The sequence below is a fragment of the Plecotus auritus genome (assembly GCF_963455305.1).
Source record: "Plecotus auritus genome assembly, chromosome: 9".
In the NCBI taxonomy this organism is placed as follows: domain Eukaryota; kingdom Metazoa; phylum Chordata; class Mammalia; order Chiroptera; family Vespertilionidae; genus Plecotus; species Plecotus auritus.
In genome coordinates, this window is record NC_137783.1 from 3,508,995 (window position 1) to 3,529,042 (window position 20,048).

The 20,048-nt window shown below is 55.5% G+C and overlaps 1 protein-coding gene across 1 annotated transcript; it reads left to right on the forward strand.

The window, feature by feature from the left end:
- Positions 1 to 17,534: 17,534 nt before the first annotated feature.
- Positions 17,535 to 19,221, forward strand: FOXI2 (forkhead box I2; the record flags this gene model as incomplete). Its single annotated transcript, XM_080643258.1, has 2 exons — positions 17,535 to 18,090; positions 18,782 to 19,221. The coding sequence occupies 2 exons, from the start codon at positions 17,535 to 17,537 to the stop codon at positions 19,219 to 19,221; spliced, it is 996 nt and encodes a 331-aa protein (XP_080499384.1).
- Between the last annotated feature and the right edge of the window lie 827 nt (positions 19,222 to 20,048).

Genomic DNA, 20,048 nt, shown 5'->3' on the forward strand with positions numbered 1-20,048 from the left:
CAGGGCACATGCCCGGGTTGCGGGCTCGATCCCCAGTGTGGGGCGTGCAGGAGGCAGCCGATCCGTGACTCTCTCTCATCCTTGATGTTTCTATCTCTCTCTCTCCCTTCCCCTTCCTCTCAGAAATCAATAAAGAGAGTAGAAGGGAGGGGGAGAGAGAGAGAGAGAGAGAGAGAGAGAAAGAGAGAGAGAGAGAGAGACATCAATGTCACATTGATTGGTTGCCTCCCACAAGCACCCCAACCAGGGCCGGGGATGTAGGCTGCAACCGAGGTAAGGGACCTTGACTGGAATCGAACCCAGGACCCTTCAGTCCGCAGGCTGCCGCTCTAGTCACTGAGCCACACCAGTTGGGGCTAGAATACCATATTTTTTAAAATACCATATATTTTTTTAAAAAATGGTACAATTATAAATTCCTTTGCTAAGTAAATGAATGTGACGCTCTACAAAGCTGTCAATCACACCGAAAGGAGCTAGAAATTAGAGTCGTGGGGGGAAGAGCATTTTCCAATGATTACAGACTTAAAACCAGCTCTGAGCTCTGTGTGCATGGAGGAGGCCCATTTCCTCCAGCACGAGAGGTTTGTTTATTTGCTGACATTTACCAGGTGCAGGAGCGTCCCGCCGCAGGGACGGCTGAGAGGCCGGGAGGGCGCTCCTCAATTAGTGATGAACGTTCACAGACATTTCATTTTGAAGAGCAGCCCGCTTCTTGTTAGGATGAGAGAGAACAGGAAGGTTGGAAGGAATCGGAGACCAAGCAACGTAAAATAAAATCGCATAAGGAAATCTGAGGGGGACGAGAGCCATGTCTCGTGTTGAGAGTTAGGGTTTTTCATTTATATTCAAACTCGGCCCCAAGAGAAAATAAGTCAGGGTTTCAATGCCGGCAAATGCAAGGTAGCAAACCCAGGGGAGTGTGTTAAGAAACCAACGCACCCCTGCAAAGGGGATGGATGACCGGGACCCCGTGAAATCAAGAAACCGAAATGCCAAGTAATAGACATAATTTTCCTGACAATGATCGGTGCACAGATGCATTTATGTCTATGCAAATGCACGTCTATGAATATGTATGTGTTTATATACGTGTGTTTATAAATAGATGCGCATAGCTTTTTATGTGTATCTGCTAGTGCGTTAAAATGGCACTTCAAATTTATTTTATTTTTCACTAAAAGGAATGTTACCTAGCTTTTAAAAATACCACCCACCGTAGTTTTTATCAACTATGCGACCGAAATATAATTTGAAGACAGAGGCAACACTCCGTGGTGGTAGATGAAGCTTAAGTATAGATTTCTTTCCTTTTTAAAAAAACTTGCCCCAACAATGGAATTCCAGTGTTGGCTCATCAACTTTGAAATACTAATATATGCTTGGTCGGTGTGTCTCCGTGGTTGAGCATCGACCCATGAACCGGGAGGTCATGGTTCGATTCCTGGTCAGGGCACCTGCCCGGGCTGAGGGCTCCATCCCCAGTAGGGGGCGTGTAGGAGGCAGCCGATCCATGATGCTCTCTCATCATTGATGTTTCTATCTCTCTCCCTCTCCCTCCCTCTCTAAAATCAATATATATATGTATATATGTGTGTTTTTTTAATTGTAGAGTGGAGACCGGCCAGTGTGGCTCAGTGGTTGAGCATTGACCCATGAACCCAGAAGTCACTGGTTTGTTCCATTCCCAGTCAGGGCACATGCCAGAGTTGCCAGCTCCATCCCAGTGTGGGACATGCAGGAGGCAGACAATCCATGTTTTTCTCTCTCTCCCTCTCTCTCCCTCTCTCTCTCTAAAGCCAATAAAAACAGATGTTTAAAACACTGTAGAGAAGAAAATCCACTGCTTTGCCTGGACCTGGGGCGGCCGCAGAGCATCCTCCCGGCAGCGGGGCCATCTCAGGCATCTCGCCTCTACCTGCGGCTCCCGCGTGGGCGGTCAGCCCGCGCCCCGTGAGTTCAGAGAATCCCAGAGAATCCCAGCAGAGACAGGGGTTCCTGCTAATGTGAAGTTCCCGACAAGGGCCGGCTGGGCGGAGCGGTGGGCGGAGTGAGGAGGAGGATGTGTCAAATGAGGCCTGCAGCCGCTCCGTGGACGCCTCGGGGTGAAGAGGCGGGACCGTTAGCACCAGCGGCAGCTGCTTGGGGCCGCGCAGCCGGAGCCGCAGGGGAGGAAGGGCCCCCCGGGAGACGGGCCCTGGCTGCACACTGTCATTCCGTCTCTGATTACACGTTGATCATCATGCATCACGTGGTGCCGTTCCGCAGAATGAGAATTCCGCAGTCACCTCCGAAAAACGCTGTGACCGTCTCCTGCAGAGGAATGGATCACGCGTGGCTTACGGGCCGGGAAGACGGATGGCGCCGTGTGCTGGGCACCGACAGCTCCGAGAAAGGCGTGACGGACTGAAAGTGCCCGCGATCTACAGCCAGCCACACAGGGCCCTGCTCCGTCTAGACACAAAACGGAGGGCTCCCCTCCCTAAATGCCTCGTTTTTACTCCAATATTATACAGTCGTCCCTCCTTATCCTCGGGGGGATACAGTCCAGGACCCCAGTGGATGCCTGACTCCGCGGACTGTACTGAACCCTGTATATGCTGCTTTTCCTCTGCATACCTACCTACGGGAACCTTTCATTCACCAGTTAGGCCCAGTAAGAGATTAACAACAGCAATAATAAAATAGAACAATTACAAGAAAATACTATGATCAGAGTTGTGTGAATGTGGCCCCTCTCTCCCAAGGTCTCATCATGCCGTGCTCCCCTGTTCTGGTGATGGTGTGAACGGAGGCGGGGCCTCTGGGACGCGTGAAGGGGGTGAGTGACCCGGGCACGGTGACGTGGGGTCACACGACGAGGTGGGTGATTTGAACCCAAGCACGGCGATGCCACGACAGTCGATCTGCTCATCGCGGCGGCGGCTGCTAAGACACTAACAGGCAGGCAGCGTGCACAGCGTGGCCCGGCGGGCGTCCAGCGCGGTTTCGTCACGCTACTCGAAACAACCCACACTTTAAAACTAATGGCTTGTTTGTTTCTGGGACTTTCCCGTTTAATATTCTCAGACCACGGTTGACTGTGAGTCACCAAAACCATGGGAAACAAAACCACAGTAAGGGATAAGGCATAAGGGAGGCAGCTGTCTGAGACACTAGGATCCTGAGCTGCACTGGGTTCCTGGAAAACCAGCCGGGAAGGCACCTGTGCCCTCCGTTTGCCTCAAGGTCAAACGCTACAGGTGGGGCAAGCGCAGGGTTACGGTTGTGAGCACGCGAAACACGGGGCTTATTCATGTCCCGTCTATTCTTTATTGTTGTCGTATGTATGTTTCCATACAACTGTAAACCTACTTTTGCCCACGCTTGTATTGTTTCTCAACTAGCATAAAGTCCCTGACCGATTTCGCCCTGGGAATGGGAGAAATGGTAGACGTTCCAGCGTTAAGGACTCTGTTACGGAAAGGCCCATCTGGTCCACCCGAGACGTGTGCGGGAGAATGCTGCCGCCTTCATCCGTTTGTCAGCCTTCATTCTCCCAGCGCCCCCCCCTTCCCTGCCAGGGGTGGGTACCATGGCCGTCCCAGGCAAGCCTGAGCATTTCTGTGCAGGGAGCCATCTGTGGCTTCTCAGGTTTGACATTCATGAGGAAGCGTGCCATTCCCAGGGCTTCCCCCGTTACAGAAGGGTTCTGGTTTCCAGAGAACCGCAGATTTCTGGGGTCAGAGCCTAATGGACGGATTACAAATCCATGCACCTCCCAAGCAATTTTAGCACGGATGTGACGTCTAGCTTCTCACTCCTGCGCGTGGGGATCTGTTCAAATCCACAAGGTGGGAAAGAGCTGTCCAGGGTGCTGTGCCTAAAGGCAGGTTTGTCTGTCCATTCCCGACGCTCCGTTGGTGCAGATGTTGCTGCTTCCTGTTTTACTCCGACCCTCCGGGACCGAGATGAAGTGCGCCAACAGTTTGGGGCATTTTATTTCTGAAAACATGTTTTTTCAGCAGGATTCATTAACAGCATGTACATCGTTCTACAATGAAAGCCACTTCACTTTACAAGTCTATGGAACATTTTAAAAATCACAATTTTTAATAACAGTAATTTTTTACCAACTCAATTTAAACTGCCCTCCAATGACTCCGTGCAAGAAAAAAATAGCAACAGTCTCTTACACGAAGAAGTATTATTGGTGTTTTAAGAAAAATCATTTGATCTAATACGATTAATCCATGAAAAAAATGTATTTCCGTGCTTACCCTTAAACTCATAAAATGCACTGATTATATCATCCTTCACAGTAATTTCACATACATATTCACCAGGAAAATTACTCTAAACACACTTTTTAAAAATAGTCATGGGGTTGTAAAGTACAGCATAGGGAACACAGTCAATAATCCTATCTAATAAAAGAGTAATATGCAAATTAACCGTCACTCCGCAACAAAGATGATGGTGCCCATAGCGCCAGGGCGGGACTCAGAGGGAGGAAAGGCTGCCAACAGAACACGTGGCAGCTCGGGGCATGCCCCCAGCCCAGCGGACAGAAGCCCAGCAGTCAGAACGCGGGGCCGCTGGGCTGGGGGCGTGCCCCCGGCAGCCCCCGCAGTGTGGCTTGGAGCATGCCCCCCAGGTCAGTGGACAGAAGCCCTGCAGACACCATGCAGAGGGTCCTCTGACATGAGCTGCAGAGGAAACACCTTTTCTGAAGGCTCATTGGCTAAGCTCCCTGGAAGCTGCCTCTCACAGTGTTCTTGGTAACTTGGGTAATAAGAATCCAATAAGGTGATCTAGGGTTTTTCCACCTCACTCCTGGAGGAAAAAACTAAGGTCTGCTGCTGGAGGGGCTAAGAAACGTCATATCCTGCCCTAGGCGGTTTGGCTCAGTGGATAGAGCCTCGGCCTGCCGACCGCAGGGTCCGGGTTCAATTCTGATCAAGGGCATGTACCTAGGTTGCAGGCTCCTCCCTGGCCGGGGCCCAGGTCAGGGCTCATGTAGGAGGCAACCAATCGAAGTGTCCCTCTCACCTTGATGTTTCTCTCTTTCCCTCTCTCTTCCAAGCCCTCTAAAAATCAATGGAAACATATCCTCAGGTGAGGATAAAAAAGAAAGAAAGAAAAGAAATGTCATATCCTGTGAAAAACACATCTTGAAAATGCCTAAAGAAAGTTGTCATTTTTTCATGATGCAGGGACTGGAGTCCATGTTGATGAAAACACCTTGGTGGCTGCGACAGTGGCAGCAGCAGCGGGGTGATGGGACTGGCGCCTTCCTCTGATCAGCCCGGTTGCCTCCCGCAGAGGAAGGCCAGACTGTGGCTCAGGCCTGCTCCCCATCAGTAGAACATCTCCTGAGGGCTCCCAGTCTGTGAGAGGGGGCAGGCTTGGCTGAGGGACCCCCCCCCCACAGTGCACGAATTTCATGCACTGGGCCTCTAGTCCTATCTAATAAAAGAGTAATGTGCAAATTAACCATCACTCCGCTACACCCACAAGCCACACCCACCGGCCAATCAGGAGCGAGTATGCAAATTAACCCAACCAAGATGGCTGCAGCCACGGAGAGAGCAGGAGGCTTGGGTTTCCCCGGCAATGGAGGAAGCCAAGCTTTCCGCACACCCTGGCAGGCCCAGGCCTCCACTCAAAGATACAAAGATTCAATTATAGAAGATAAATAAATCCCAACAAAAATGGCTGTGGCCATGGAGCAAGCAGGAGGCTTGACTCTGCTCCAGGCTACAAAGTTTCAATTGTAGAAGATAAATAAATCCCAGATCCCAGGGCCTCCGCTTGGGTCGCTGGGGGGCGTGGCCAGCCTGCAAACCACCACAGGCCCCTCACCCAGGCCACCCCACACCCCAAGGGAACCCCCACCCTGATCCAGGACACCCTTCAGGGCAAACCAGCCGGCCCCCACCCGTGCACCAGGCCTCTATCCTATCTAATAAAAGAGTAATATGCAAATTGACCATTACTCCAACACACAAGATGGCTGCCCCTATGTGGTCAAAGATCCTGCCCCCATGTGGACACAAGATGGCCAGCAGGGGAGGGCAGTTGTGGGCGATCAGGCCAGCAGGGGAGGGCAGTTGGGGGGGACCAAGCTTGCAGAGGAGGGAAGTTGGGGGCAACCGGGCCTGCAGGGAAGGGCATTTGTGGGGGACCCAGGCATGCAGGGGAGGGCAGTTGGGGGGAACCAGGCCTGCAGGGGAGGGCAGTTAGGGTTGGCCAGGCCTGCAGGGGAGGGCAGTTAGGGGCAATCAGGCTGGCAGGGGAGCAGTTAGGCATCAATCAGGCTGGCAGGGGAGTGGTTAAGGGGTGATCAGGCTGACAGGCAGAAGCGGTTAGGGGCAATTAGGAAGGCAGGCAGGCGAGCAGTTGGGAGCCAGCAGTCCTGGATTGTGATAGGAATGTCCGACTGCCCGTTTAGGCCTGATCCTGATAAATGGGCAGTCGGACATCCCTCGAGGGGCCCCAGATTGGAGAAGGTGCATACTGGGCTGAGGGACACACACCCCGTGCACGAATTTCATGCACCGGGCCTCTAGTCATATATAATAAAAGCCTAATATGCAAATCAACCGAAAGGTGGAACAGTGGTATATCAACCAGTTGCTATGACGTGCACTGACCACCAGGGGGCAGATGCTCAACACAGGAGCTGCCCCTAGCCCGCAGGCCCCAGGCCAGCCAAGGCGGGTGCCAGTGGGGGCCCCCCTGATCGCCCCACCAGTTGCCCCACAGAGGGAGGCAACTGGCAGCAGTGGCATGGGGTGGGGCCAGCAAGTGGACGGCACCAGGCCAGCCAAGGCAGGTGCCAGCGGGGCCCCCCCTAATCGCCCGGCCGGTCGCCCCACAGATTGGCCCTCATGGCTGGCCAGGCCTAGGACCCTACCCGTGCATGAATTTTATGCACCGGGCCTCTAGTGTTGTAATAATTGTGGATGGTGCCCGACTTCTCCGGGAGAAGGCCTGGCCAGTGATGAGGGCCAATCTGTGGGGCGACTAGCTGGGCGATTAGAGGGGCCCCCCGCTGGCACCTGCCTTATAAATGTCTATGTAAATGTCTAATCACTACCCCGTACATAGGAAACTAATGTGACATTGTATGTCAACTGCAATTAAAAAATAAAATTTAAAATAAGTAAAATCATTTTATCTTATATGACTAATCCACGAAAAAAAATACACCAAATGTTAACACTTACCTTTAAACTAAAAAAAAAAAAAAAAGTATTCTGCTTGCTTCATTCTTCACAGTAATTTCACATAGATATTCCCCAGGAAACTTGTAAGATGCTCTTTAAAATCTCTCATTCTGGCTAAAACAAGGTGATTCAACATTTAAAGAAGTTGTACAATATTCCTGGACCCCCTCTTTGAAATGCAGTGTGCAGGAATAACAGTCTGTAGATAAATCAAAAGCTTTTTATAAAAAAATCACTTTGTTTCGCCTTATCTCCCACCAAGCCATGGGGCCAGGAAGGGCCAGCCCTGCTCCGGGAGGGGCGGGACAGTGCCCAGCGCTTCAGGGCTGCGTCGCTGAGCCAGGCGTCACGGGTGCGTTTCTGTTCTGCCGGCGGTAGAACCAGCAGCGGGAGTCCGCCTGGTGGCCGCGGCCCTGTGGCCGGTTACCGTGCGGGACAGTGAGCGCGGTTCACCTTCCCAGGAAGCAGCGGTTCTGTGAGGAGCCGAGCGAGGCACATGACCTGCTTCAGCAAAGGCTAAGCCCGTGACCTCTCTTCGCAGCGACACCCACTGACTAGGTCGCCCCTGCTTCCTTCCGAGGCCGGGGAGCTGGTTGGGAGGCTCCGCGGGGAGCCCCGGGGCCTGTCCGTGGTGCACACGGGAAGGTAACTCCGCAGCGGTTCCAAGGCTGGGGGGCCGGGGGGGGCTGTCCGTGCTGAGCGGGACTGCCCCTCGCAGTCAGTCACTTGATCAGCCCGGCTCTCCCAGGACAGGACTCGGGAAATTAAACCAGATTCCTTAAGGCAGACTCCGGACCCGGGGGACTGCCTGCAGGAACTTTTGTATCCGTCTGGCTTTGACTGGCTGGCCTGCTCATTTGTCCCGCTGGAGTGATTCTTCGTTGAAAAGGGGAGTCGGCCATCTGGGGCGCCGCTGGCCAGCAGAGAGCGGGTCTGAGTGTGAGCTCATGGCCGCGCAGCCTCATGCTCCGTCTCCTGCTTCACCAGTCAAGGTGTCCTCAGGATGGTTCCCTGGGCTGGCTCGCCTCTGCTGCTGGGGTCCCCACTGGGCACGTCTGTGTAATGGCTCTGAGACGTCCAACTGGGCAGCTCAGTGCTCGGGCGGAGGCGCCCGCTGCTTCCTGAAACAAGGTGTCCTCGCTCCCGCACCCCCGCTGTGCCCCAGGTGGGGTCAGACAAGGAGTGGGTGGCCCCTGACGCACGGGGGGGGGGCGAGGAGGGGCGGGCGGGTCTCTCCACTGGCTTCCTCCTGGGGGACCCAGGGCTGTGCACGAACCTCCCTCTGAGACAGCCGTGGGCAAACTACGGCCCGCGGGCCGGATCCGGCCCGTTCGGCTGTTCTATCCGGCCCGCGGAGCCGAAAGAGCGGAGGGTTCTCTTGCTCTCCCCTCCGCTCCTTTACTTTGAATTTATATTAGTTCACACAAACACTCCATCCACGCTTTTGTTCCGGCCCTCCGGTCCAGTTTAACAATCCATTGTGGCCCTCGAGTCAAAAAGTTTGCCCACCCCTGCTCTGGGAGAAGGTTACTCAGTGCACTGCTTGGTTCCCACACGAAATTATTCTCCTGTTTCTTCATGTGGCAAAAACAGCCTTTGAGTCTGAACTCCGGGAGGTCCTGCGAGAGAGAAACATCCATCGTTTGCCTCCCGTGCGTGGCTGACTTCTGCGCTCCACCCGGGGATCGAACCCGCTACCTTTGGATGACGGATGGGATGAAGCTCCATCCAATCCCGCCGCCCGGCCAGGGCTCCTTCTTTTTAGTGAAGCCGACATTCATGGTGGTGAACACAACAGGGCTTTTTCTTAAATAAAATGCCAACACTTACTATAAAGTCTTGTGTTTTCACTACCGTTGTGTTAAAAATACTCAATAGAATTATCATAAAAATTGGCATTCGGATTTCTAATATTTTTAAAGCTTTATAATAAAACATCCCGTCTGTAGCAAATGTTTCCTTTGTAAAGGAAAGGTTACATCTTTAAAAATTTTTTTTAATTCAAAAACATCTTCGCTGATAGCTAAGGATTCTGAGTACTTCTTTCCTCTCATCTATTGCGTTACCTTCTTCACGGGGAAGGAACAGAACTTAACCTGCCCGTTATGTACCGTCAATAAGGGGGGTTTTGTTACCACGTGGGGCTGCGGTTTCCCACTAGATGGCGTCACAGTCGCAGAATTAAGGAGCGGGGTGGAGGCAGGAATGGCCCAGGCCCAGACCCACCACGTGACCCTGCAGTGGTACCTCATCTCACCCCCAGCTCACGGAAGCGTCCTGTTTATCTGCTGCAGTATAACTTCAGAAAAGCCAAAACAGACTGGTAAAGAGGAAACACTGTATCCTTATGGGTCACCCTAGTAACATGAGCTGACGTGTATTGTGCCAGGAAATGTGCAATAATTCATTTCACCCTGTGGGGAGGGGAGTGGAGGGGAGGGGTGCTATTGCTGTATTAGAGGGGAGGAGGGCCAAGTTAACGCAGCCAGGGTCACACCGTTAGTAAACGGCAGCACCAGGATTCAAACCCGAGCCCGTCTGACACCCCAGGCTGGCCGGCCACACGCCGTTCCTCGTTGCCAACGCCAGCGCTGCTGTTAGCATGGTCCCACGCAGGTGCTGACAGAGTCTGCCTCCGTGAAGGTAAGAAAGCAGATGTCACCATGACACTTAGAACGCCCTGAGGTGACCCCAGTGGTTGCATTGACATGCAAAGAACCCTTCCTGGGCTCCATCACGCCTGCTTGTTAAATGCACCCACCGAGGAAAAGAGGCATCATTGTGCAGTTACATTACCAACCTCACCTCCCAGTAAGTCCGCGCGCGTTACCTCAGCAGCCTCGCCATGGTGAAGGTGGGCACTCTAGCCCACTTTGCAGATGAGAAACTGAGGCCTGGAGGGTTAGGCAGCCTACCACTCAGCAGCTTGGGACTAGAGCAGGGGTGGGCAAACTTTTTGACGCGAGGGCCACCATGGGTTCTTAAACTGGACCGGAGGGCCGGAACAAAAGCATGGATGGAGTGTTTGTGTGAACTAATATAAATTCAAAGTAAACATCATTACATAAAAGGGTACGGTCTTTTTTTTTAATTTCAATAGTTTTATTCATTTCAAACATTTTAGCAAGAAGAATGTAAACACTAATTATTATAATTTGAAACTTCAAAAAATGGAGGAATCATAGCACAATAACATACCTTATATTGAAGATGGCAAAGGCAAAATAAAATTGCCTAACAAAGGAAAGGTACAAAAGCCTTTCAAATTAAACTTAAATATAATAAAATAATTTAAAACTAAAACAAATAGAAAAGAACAGAATGTGTAAACAGTAAATTAAACATTTTCTTTAGTGCAACTTCCAAATTATGCCCGGGACGTAGATGTAGATGGCAATGTAGACTGGGTTGAAAGGTTTTTGGTCTTTAAAACATCAACTTCAGTGGGAACAGTGTTGTTGGTCTCCTTTTTAGCTAATGCTCTGATACTGTGCTCTCCAGGGGCGTGTCTCCCTACATCACCACGATAAGGTGTCTACGCATTCCCAGGGTGATGTCGGGGGACGCGTCCGCGGGCATTACAAGGAGCCTCTGGAAGATGGAGAGGTTGTTCCTTCTACTGAATGGGGATATAAATCCGCCCACTCAGAAGAAGGAGCTGCGGCCGTGTTTCCCGACGTTGCCATGTTAACACTGCTGCTGGTGAAGGAGCGGAGGGGAGAGCAAGAGAACCCTCCGCTCTTTCGGCTCCGCGGGCCGGATAGAACAGCCGAACAGGCCGGATCCGGCCCGCGGGCCGTAGTTTGCCCATGGCTGGACTAGAGCCAAAACTCGAATCCAGGTCCACCTGTAGTTGAAGCTCGCACCTTCTGCATTCGCCAGCTTAAAAAAAAAAAAAAAGAATCTTGGCAGTCTGCAGGCCCTGATGTTGCTTTAATGTTTTTAAGAGTTTGAGGCAAATATCAGTTGTGAACCACAACTAGGAAGGAAATAGGATATGGATTAACTGAGAAATCTAATACGTCAGAGCACTTCCCAGATGGGGGAGAAATGGGACTCAGAGATGGGATCATTGACCTAGGATCTGTTGCTGGAGGCAGGGTTCAAGCCACGGTCAGGCTGACTCCCCGGCCGGAGCTTATAATTCCTGAACGTGGGACGTTATTTGAAAGACAAAAACTACAAAAGTCAAGAAGCCGTTTTGTGCATGTTAAAAAATGACCTAGTCCCTGGCGTCCTCTCCAATTGTGAACATTTGAAAACTTTAAGTAGACTCCCCAACCACGTTGCTTCCCGCCAACCAGATTTTTTTAAAACATAAAATGTGTTTTTATTTATTTTAGAGAGAAAGAGGGAGGGGAGGAGAGAGAGAGAGAGAGAAACATCGGTTACACAACCCAACCCGAGATCTAACGGGCAACTCAGGTATGTGCCCTGACCTGGAATCGAATCGGTGACCCTTCGACCCGCCTTCCTTGGAGTCCCACACGGGAGTGGATGGGAGGTCAGGGCAGAGGGGTAGGCCTCGCCCTGGGGAGGCACAGTCCTGATGAGAGTGAAAACTTCTCCCTCAGAGGGGAGCTCCTGGACGGGAGTGGCCCTGTTTCGTTTAGTTTACGTTAGTTTAGTTTTTTTTAAGTTTTCTATTAGAAGCTTAAAGCAATAGCCACTTAGAAGCTTGATACAATAGCCACTTAGAAGGTTGATACAATAGCCACTTAGAAGCTTGATACAATAGCCACTTAGAAGAAGCTTGATACAATAGCCACTTAGAAGCTTGATACAATAGCCACTCCTTAGTTCACAGTTCGGTGGGTCAGAGGGCCAGCAAGGCATGTCTGGTTCTCGACTCAGCCTAAAGTCAAGGTGCTGGCTGCTGCATGTGGAGCTGACCAAGGTCATTCCTGTTTCTGACAGAACTCGGTTCCTTGTGGGTGTAGGACTGAAGTTCCTGCTTCCCCAGTGCCTGTCAGCGGAAGGGCACTTCCGGCTCCTGGAGACACTCTCACTGCTCACGTGTGAAAGACAGTGAATTCCGTTGGGAATGTGTTGAGTTGGACAGGAAGACATCCAAACGGATGATAAGAATTACAGAATTATTGATTCATGCAGGGATTCTCGCCTGGAAGCGATTTGGCCCCATGGGAACAAATATTCTAAGACACTTTCGGTTGTCTCCACAGAGGGGTGTTGCTGGCGTCTTGTGGGTAGAGAACAGGGACATTGTTAAAGACTCCACAGTACAGCCGACAGCAAAAATTAACCAGCCCAGGCCCAGCCGGTGTGGCTCAGGGGTGGAGCATCGACCTAGGAACCAGGAGGTCACAGTTCGATTCCAGGTCAAGGGCACATGCCTGGGTTGCGAGCTCAGTCCCCGGCGGGGGGGGGGGGGGGGGAGGGCGTGCAGGAGGCAACTGATCAATAATTCTCTCTCATCATTGATGTTTCTCTCTCTCTCCCTTCCTCTCTGAGATCAATAAAAGTATATTTTTAAAAACAGAATTAACCACCCAATATGTCAATAGTGCTGAGACTGGGAAACGCTGAGTTAGTGGCTAGTAGGTAAAGCCACGGAGTGAAAAGAGGAAGGCCGGCCCACCGGGGCCTGAGAAGGAGCTGGGAGGGGGAGGTAAGCCGGGGGACCGAGTTACAAAGCAGGTGGAGACCGGTGATGCTTCTGGAAAGTACCAAGAGCTGCTGAGAGTCCAGCGAAGTGAGGGGTAAACGCGATCATTGGGTGACAGAGGCCACTGGAGACTGTGCCTGCGCAGTTTGGGGGGTGCCTGTCTGGACTGAGTAAGGCCTGTGGCCTCTGGAGGGGAGGGCAGAGCAATAGCCAACAGAGGCACCCCTTCAAGAAGATGGAAGAACCTCAGAAAAAAGTTGGTCAAGAGGGAGGGAACCAGAGATCTGGAAATGCTGACAAGGTGGCGTGGGGGAGGGGAGGGCGAGCAGGGAGGGAGGCCCTCGGGGCTGTGCCAGAGAGCAGCCCCTACAGCAGGGGTGGGCAAACTTTTTGACTCAAGGGCCACCATGGGTTCTTAAACTGGACCGGAGGGCCGGAACAGAAGCATGGATGGAGTGTTTGTGTGAACTAATATAAATTCAAAGTAAAGGAGCGGAGAGGAGAGCAAGAGAACCCTCTGCTCTTTCGGCTCCGCGGGCCAGATAGAACAGCCGAACGGGCCGGATCTGGCCCGCGGGCCATAATTTGCCCACGGCTTCCCTACAGGGTGCACCTCAGGTGGCCCTCCTGCCCCACCTGGCTTAAGGAAGAAGGGGCCCCCCTCCCACAGGGGCCGGAAGGAAGGAAGACAGGTGTGGGCACCGACAGGTGGGCTTGGAAGTTGGTGGAGGAAGGTTGGGGAGGCCGAGGGGTCACGGTAAAGAATAAAGAAACCGGTTTGGCTCAGTAGATAGAGCGTCGGCCTGCGGACTGAAGGGTCCCGGGTTCGATTCCGGTCAGGGGCATGTACCTTGGTTGTGAGCACATCCCCAGTGGGAGGTGTGCAGGAGGCAGCTGATCGATGTTTCTCTCTCCTCGATGTTTCTAGCTCTCTATCCCTTTCCCTTCCTCTCTGTAAAATATCAATAAAATATATTTTTTAAAAAAAAGAATAAAGAGGAAGGAGATGGGCTGGAGGCAGGGGACCTGTTCTGTTTGGGGAAACGGAGCAGGACACCCAGGCAGGGCCCAGGCCCCAGGGGAAGCTGGACACGCTAAGGGCACAGCTTTTCTCCTGGTGATTTCTTCCCCGATTGTTTTTTCTCTTGGGAAAATTCTCAGCCGAGTTCCATCCAAGGCTGACTCAGGTGTTAAAACATTCTCTCCACAATGAGGTACTCCATCTACTCAGTGCCATCTGCTCAGCGCTACGGAAGCTGCCGCGTGGAGATGGAAGAGGGGCCTGGGGCTCGGTGCGGTTAAATACGGGCATTCCTGCCCGGCACGGGTTGTGATGATTTGTTATAAAGTAAAATTGAGGGCAATTACACGAAGGCCCACCTGATCTTCTTAGCGGTTCCGGACCTCACAAGCGTTACAGCCTGACAGGAAGACCGGCTATTAAAATTAAAGAGAATTCGAAAGGAACTGTCATCTTTTTTTATCCCCTTACATTGCAAGGGATGACCCAAGCTGGTCTTTAAAACTCAGCATCGCCGGTCCTGAGACACAGCCATAACCATAGATGAAGGTCATTCTTTCTCCCAAACCCCTGGGTCACTCCGCCGAGGGAAGCGTCTCTACCTCCCGAGCCCTGGACCAGGAGGGTGCACGCTGAGCGGCGGGATTCCTCTGGGTGCCTCCCCGCAGTGAGGCGTCAGGGAACAAAGGCCGGTCCTGGGGTCCGCCCAGCAGGTGAGCCCACCTTTCCCACCCGCACTCCCTTCTCCATGATCCCCGTCCTTTGGGGCCAGGCAGGGCCCTGTGGCTTCAGGGACCCACTCTCCACCCCCCTAAAGCGCGGTTTCTGGAGAGCTGCGGGCTCACCAGCGGCCACTTGAAAACGCCAGGTGTGGCACCCGCTTCGAGGACAGCAGACTGAACCCTGTTTCTACGCCACGCGTGCTGGTGCCCAGCGTGCCCCGCAGCGACACGTCGGAGTCCAGCTCACAGTCTCCTTGGCTGATGAGTCTAGACCAGCCGTGGGCAAACTACGGCCCGCGGGCCGGATCCAGCCCGTTCGGCTGTTCTCTCTGGCCCGCGGAGCCGAAAGAGCGGAGGGTTCTCTTGCTCTCCCCTCCGCTCCTTCACCAGCAGCAGTGTTAACATGGCAACGTCGGGAAACACGGCCGCAGCTCCTTCTTCTGAGTGGGCGGATTTATATCCCCCCATTCGGTAGAAGGAACAACCTCTCAATCTTCCAGAGGCTCCTTGTAATGCCCTCAGACGCGTCCCCGGACATCACCCTGGGAATGCGGAGACACGTTATCGTGGTGATGTAGGGAGACACGCCCCTGGAGAGCACAGGATCAGAGCATTAGCTAAAAAGGAGACCACCAACACTGTTCCCACTGAAGTGGATGTTTTAAAGACCAAAAACCTTTCAACCCAGTCTACATTGCCATCTATTTCTACGTCCCGGGCATCATTTGGAAGTTGCACTAAAGAAAATGTTTCATTTACCGTTTACACATTTTGTTCTTTTCTATTTGTTTTAGTTTTAAATTATTTTATTATATTTAAGTTTAATTCGAAAGGCTTTTGTACCTTTCCTTTGTTAGGCAATTTTATTTTGCCTTTGCCATCTTCAATATAAGGTATGTTATTGTGCTATGATTCCTCCATTTTTTGAAGTTTCAAATTATAATAATTAGTGTTTACATTCTTCTTGTTAAAATGTTTGAAATGAATAAAACTATTGAAATAAAAAAAAGACCGTACCCTTTTATGTAATGATGTTTACTTTGAATTTATATTAGTTCACACAAACACTCCATCCATGCTTTTGTTCCGGCCCTCCGGTCCAGTTTAAGAACCCATTGTGGCCCTCGAGTCAAAAAGTTTGCCCACCCCTGGTCTAGTCACCCCCACGGAGTCTAGTCACCCCCACGGTGACGCCGCCTTTAAAATGACGAGCACATGTTGGAAATCACCAAGCTGGGAGGCAGACGGCTCCGATGCTCTTACAGAAAACTCAGAGCACAAGGGGAAAGGGCAGGCAGGGAGGTTCTCATCCCCAGCGGTCCCTGCCCGCCCCCAGCGGTCCCTGCCCGCCCCCAGCTGTCCCTGCCCGCCCCCAGCGGTCCCTGCCCGCCCCCAGCGGTCCCTGCAGGGTGGTCGTGGAGAGGGGCTTCCGAAGGGTCCTGGAATTCCACAGCACCTACTCCTCCGACAAGAATGAGAAATCCTGGGGGGGTGGAGGCGAAGGTGGGTGCAGGCCAGCTGAAGGGCCACCCTCACCAGCTGGGGCGCTTCGTTCCTAGGACCGGGGGACACACCGCCTCCTGGCCTCTCCTCTCCCGGAAGCCGCCCCTGCCTCAAGGGCTGGGCCTCCGGAGGGCGGAGGCCGCAGAGGCCGCACTGGGACTCTCCCTCCTGCCTCTTGGTACGTGTTCCACAGAGCGGCTGCTTCACCAACCTCTGACGTCATAACCTGAGGGGCCTAAAGCCCCCAACTCTCCGCCCAAGTCTTCCGTGGCCTCCAATCCTCAGCCCAGCCCACTGGCCTCCTTCCCGACGCCAGAAGTGGGAGAGAGGCGGCGAGGGTTGGCAATGTTTTTAAATGAGTGGAAATGTATTCTCTTTGAGGATCCACAGTCCCAGGAGCTACTGAGAGGGCCCCAGAACAGCGCTAATTCTGACGAGATGACGCTGGTCATGGGGACAGCCCATCTGAACCTGACCCACCCCGGAGAATTTTCGCTTCTCCACCTGAGGGCAGGGGGTCCAACCTGGAGCCCCAAGGCCCAGCTCTTCCTGGGCACCCGGCCCTAAGCTCATAGGCCTGCCTGGGACTGCCTTCCATGAGCCTGCAGCGGGGAAGGGGCAGGGGGCAACGTGGGGAGCCAAGGCTTGGGGGTTTGGGGTCCTGAGAGGCTGCGGGGGGTACGCAGCCCTGTCCTGCCGCGGCCCCGGGGTGTTGTGGGGCGCGCACTGCACAGTCTCCTGGGAAAAGCAGGGGAGGGTGTTGCCAGGCCTGCGCTCCGTCCCCAAGGCCTCCTCGCAGACAAACCAGGGGGTCCCACTCCCTGGGCTTTGGAGATGCAAAGGTTCGTCAGGAGGGGGCGGGGTGCCCACGCTTACAGGGTCTGGTTCGTCTTCACGCCATGCGGGCACTCCATTTGACTCCAGCGCCCTGTCCCCACCCAGCCAGGTCGTGTCGCCCTCCTGGTGGCCCCAGCCCCGCCATACAATGGACCTCATGGGGGCTCCTTGGCGGGCACCGCGGCCCCTGAGGCGAGGAGAGATTCAGAGGGGGCAGGGGTCCCCGTGGGAGAACGAGGGGGCTGCAACCTCAGGGGTCTGCGGGAGATGCGGTGCCTGCCCAAGGGTCCAGGGCAACCGGGGCCGCGGGGTTGAAGAGGCCGGGTCGGTGGGATCCCCGGGGGCCCAGGGCGCCAGAGTCAAAGGTCCTGAGCGACTTGGCTCTCGGAGCAGGAGGCGCAGGGTGGGGCGTTCTTGGAGCGGCTGGCCAGGGGCAGGTGGGGACCAGGGGCAGGTGGGGGCCAGGGCGGGGCGGAAAGCTGACCTGGGGCGGAGACGGAGGCCGCCCTCTCCAATGCGGGCGTCCCAGGAGGCTCCACACCCACACTCACCTGGGCCGGGACCCGACGGCATTTAAAGGGCCAGGGCGGCGGGCTGCGCTGAATGGGGCGCCCATGAGCTTTGGGATAGAGCCGCCCGGCCAGGCCCGGGAGCGGCTGGACATGGCCACGTACTGCGACGGCTTGGGGGTCTGCCCGGCCCCGCACAGCCAGGCCCGGGCAGCCGCGCACCCTACGGGCTACGGGCGCAGGGACCCGGGCGCAGCGGGCGCTGGCCCGCGCCTCTGGCTGAACGCGCCTTCTCTCAGCCCCGCGCCCTGTGCGCCGGCGGGGCCCTCACCACCCTGCGCGCCCCCCAGCTACGCCACCCCGGGCCCGTTCCTGGGCGCCCCGGGCGGCCTGGCGGGCGCAGACCTGGCCTGGCTGGGCCTCCCCGGGCAGCAGGAGCTGCTGAGGCTGGTGCGGCCGCCCTACTCCTACTCGGCGCTCATCGCCATGGCCATCCAGAGCGCGCCGCTGCGGAAGCTGACGCTCAGCCAGATCTACCAGTTCGTGGCCGGCAACTTCCCCTTCTACCGGCGCAGCCAGGCGGGCTGGCAGAACTCCATCCGCCACAACCTCTCGCTCAACGACTGCTTCAGGAAGGTGCCCCGCGACGAGGGCGACCCAGGTACCCGGCGCGGGCCGCCCGTCGGGCGCCGGGGGCTCCCTCAGCCGCGCTCCTGGGGGTGCGGGGGGCGGGGGGGAACGGCCTTGGACACGCAGTCCTCGCTGTGCCGCGGGGATCCTGAGGCCGGGCGGGGAGGGGAGTGCCGGCGGCTGGCAGACCACAGGCCTGACCCAGGTCCTGTCCTCTGTGCGTCTGGAAACCCCCGCGCGCTCTCGTGCGCGCCGCTAGCCGGCCGGAACCCTTCCGGTCCCTTCTCTGGGCCTCGGGGTCCCTTCTGTAAACCGGGGAGACAGTGCCCACCCCAGGGGCTTGTAGGCAGAGGAGGCGCCGCTTGGGGACTCGCTGGGACCTGCCTCCGGGCCAGGCGCGGTCAGCCCCTCTCCAGGGGGAGTCCGAAGGCTCTGTGCCCCGTGCGCTTTCTCTCTGCCCTGGGACTTAGGGGGCCTCGGTATTTCCTGGGGGGTCGCCCTTCCCCGCTTTTCCTGCCCGTCCAAACTCCCCCCAGCCCGGCTCTGGAGGCCCGTCCTTCCCGTACAAAGCGCCTCCGGGGCTGGGGGAGGGGGAGGGAGGAGGAGGAGGGAGGGGGGCTGTCGGTGGGCCCCGGGAATCTTCCCAAGGCCGCCTCCGTTTCTCACGCTGCCACCGCGGCCCCCGAACCCCAGGTTTTCTGAGCTGGGCGCTCCCTCCACAGGCAAAGGCAACTACTGGACCCTGGACCCCAACTGCGAGAAGATGTTCGACAACGGGAACTTCCGACGGAAGCGGAGGAGGCGCGGGGAGGCGGGCGCGGCGCTCCCGGGAGCCCGGGGTCTGGGAGTTGCCGGGGCGCCGGTGCTGGACGCCCTGGGCGCGGGGTCCCCGGACCCGCAGGCCCCCGCCTCCCCATCCGCTTCCGAGGCGGCCGCCTGCTTCTCCAGCTTCGCCTCGGCCATGGGCGCCCTGGCTGGCGGCCTGGGCGCCTTCCCCGGGGGCCTGGCGGGCGACCTTTCTTTCGGGAGACCCACGGCGGTGGCTGCTGACGGCCCCCAGCCCCCCGGCCCCTCGCCAGGCCTCCCCACGGGCCGCCAGGCCTCGGCCGCCGGCTTCAGGCCCAGTCACTTGGTCTACAGCCGGGAAGGGACGGACGTTTGAAGGGAGCCTGGGACTGTCCCCATGTCCTGTGCAGAGGTGCTGAACGGAAGCGCCCATTCCCGTCTCCTGACAACCCCGAGGTCAGGGCCCGAGGGACGCAGAGTCCCAACCGGACTGAGCTGCGCGGTGCCCGCCTGCTGGGCGCCCTGGCCGGTCGCAGGCCCCTCACCCCAGACACTCAGAAGGGGCAGGTGAGCTCCTGAGGCCTTTCCCGTTCTCCGACCTGGCCCCATGCTTGCCTTAAAGGGGGGACAGGCTGGGGCTCTGCCCCCCTCTTCTGAGGGAGCCTGGAGCCACCCCTCCACCCACCCGCAGTGTGCACTGGGGATGTGTAAGAGGGACTTCCTAATGATTAGGGGGGCTTCCTAATGATTAGGGGGGCTTCTAATGATTAGGGGGCTTCTAATGATTAGGGGGCTTCTAATGATTAGGGGGACTTCCTAATGATGAGGGAGCTTCCTAATGATTAGGGGGACTTCCTAATGATTAGGGGGGCTTCTAATGATTAAGGGGGCTTCCTAATGATTAGGGGGACTTCCTAATGATCAGAGCTGCCGGAGGTGGAAGCGAGAAGGGCAGGCAGGGACAGCAGCGCCTTCCCTGATAGGCAAAGGCTAGTGATGGCCAGTGGTTCTGGGAGAACATCCCTCTTGCATTCAGGACTGGACTCCGGATGGAGAGGAGTGAGCAAGCACCACAGATGCCACAGGAGCCGGGCCACCCGTGTCCTAATAAACGTGCTGCATTCACTACCCTTCCCGGTGCCGGCTGTGTCCTGGGCTTGGTGCCAGGCCCACAGGGATGGCCTGTGCCTGTCCGGGGACCCG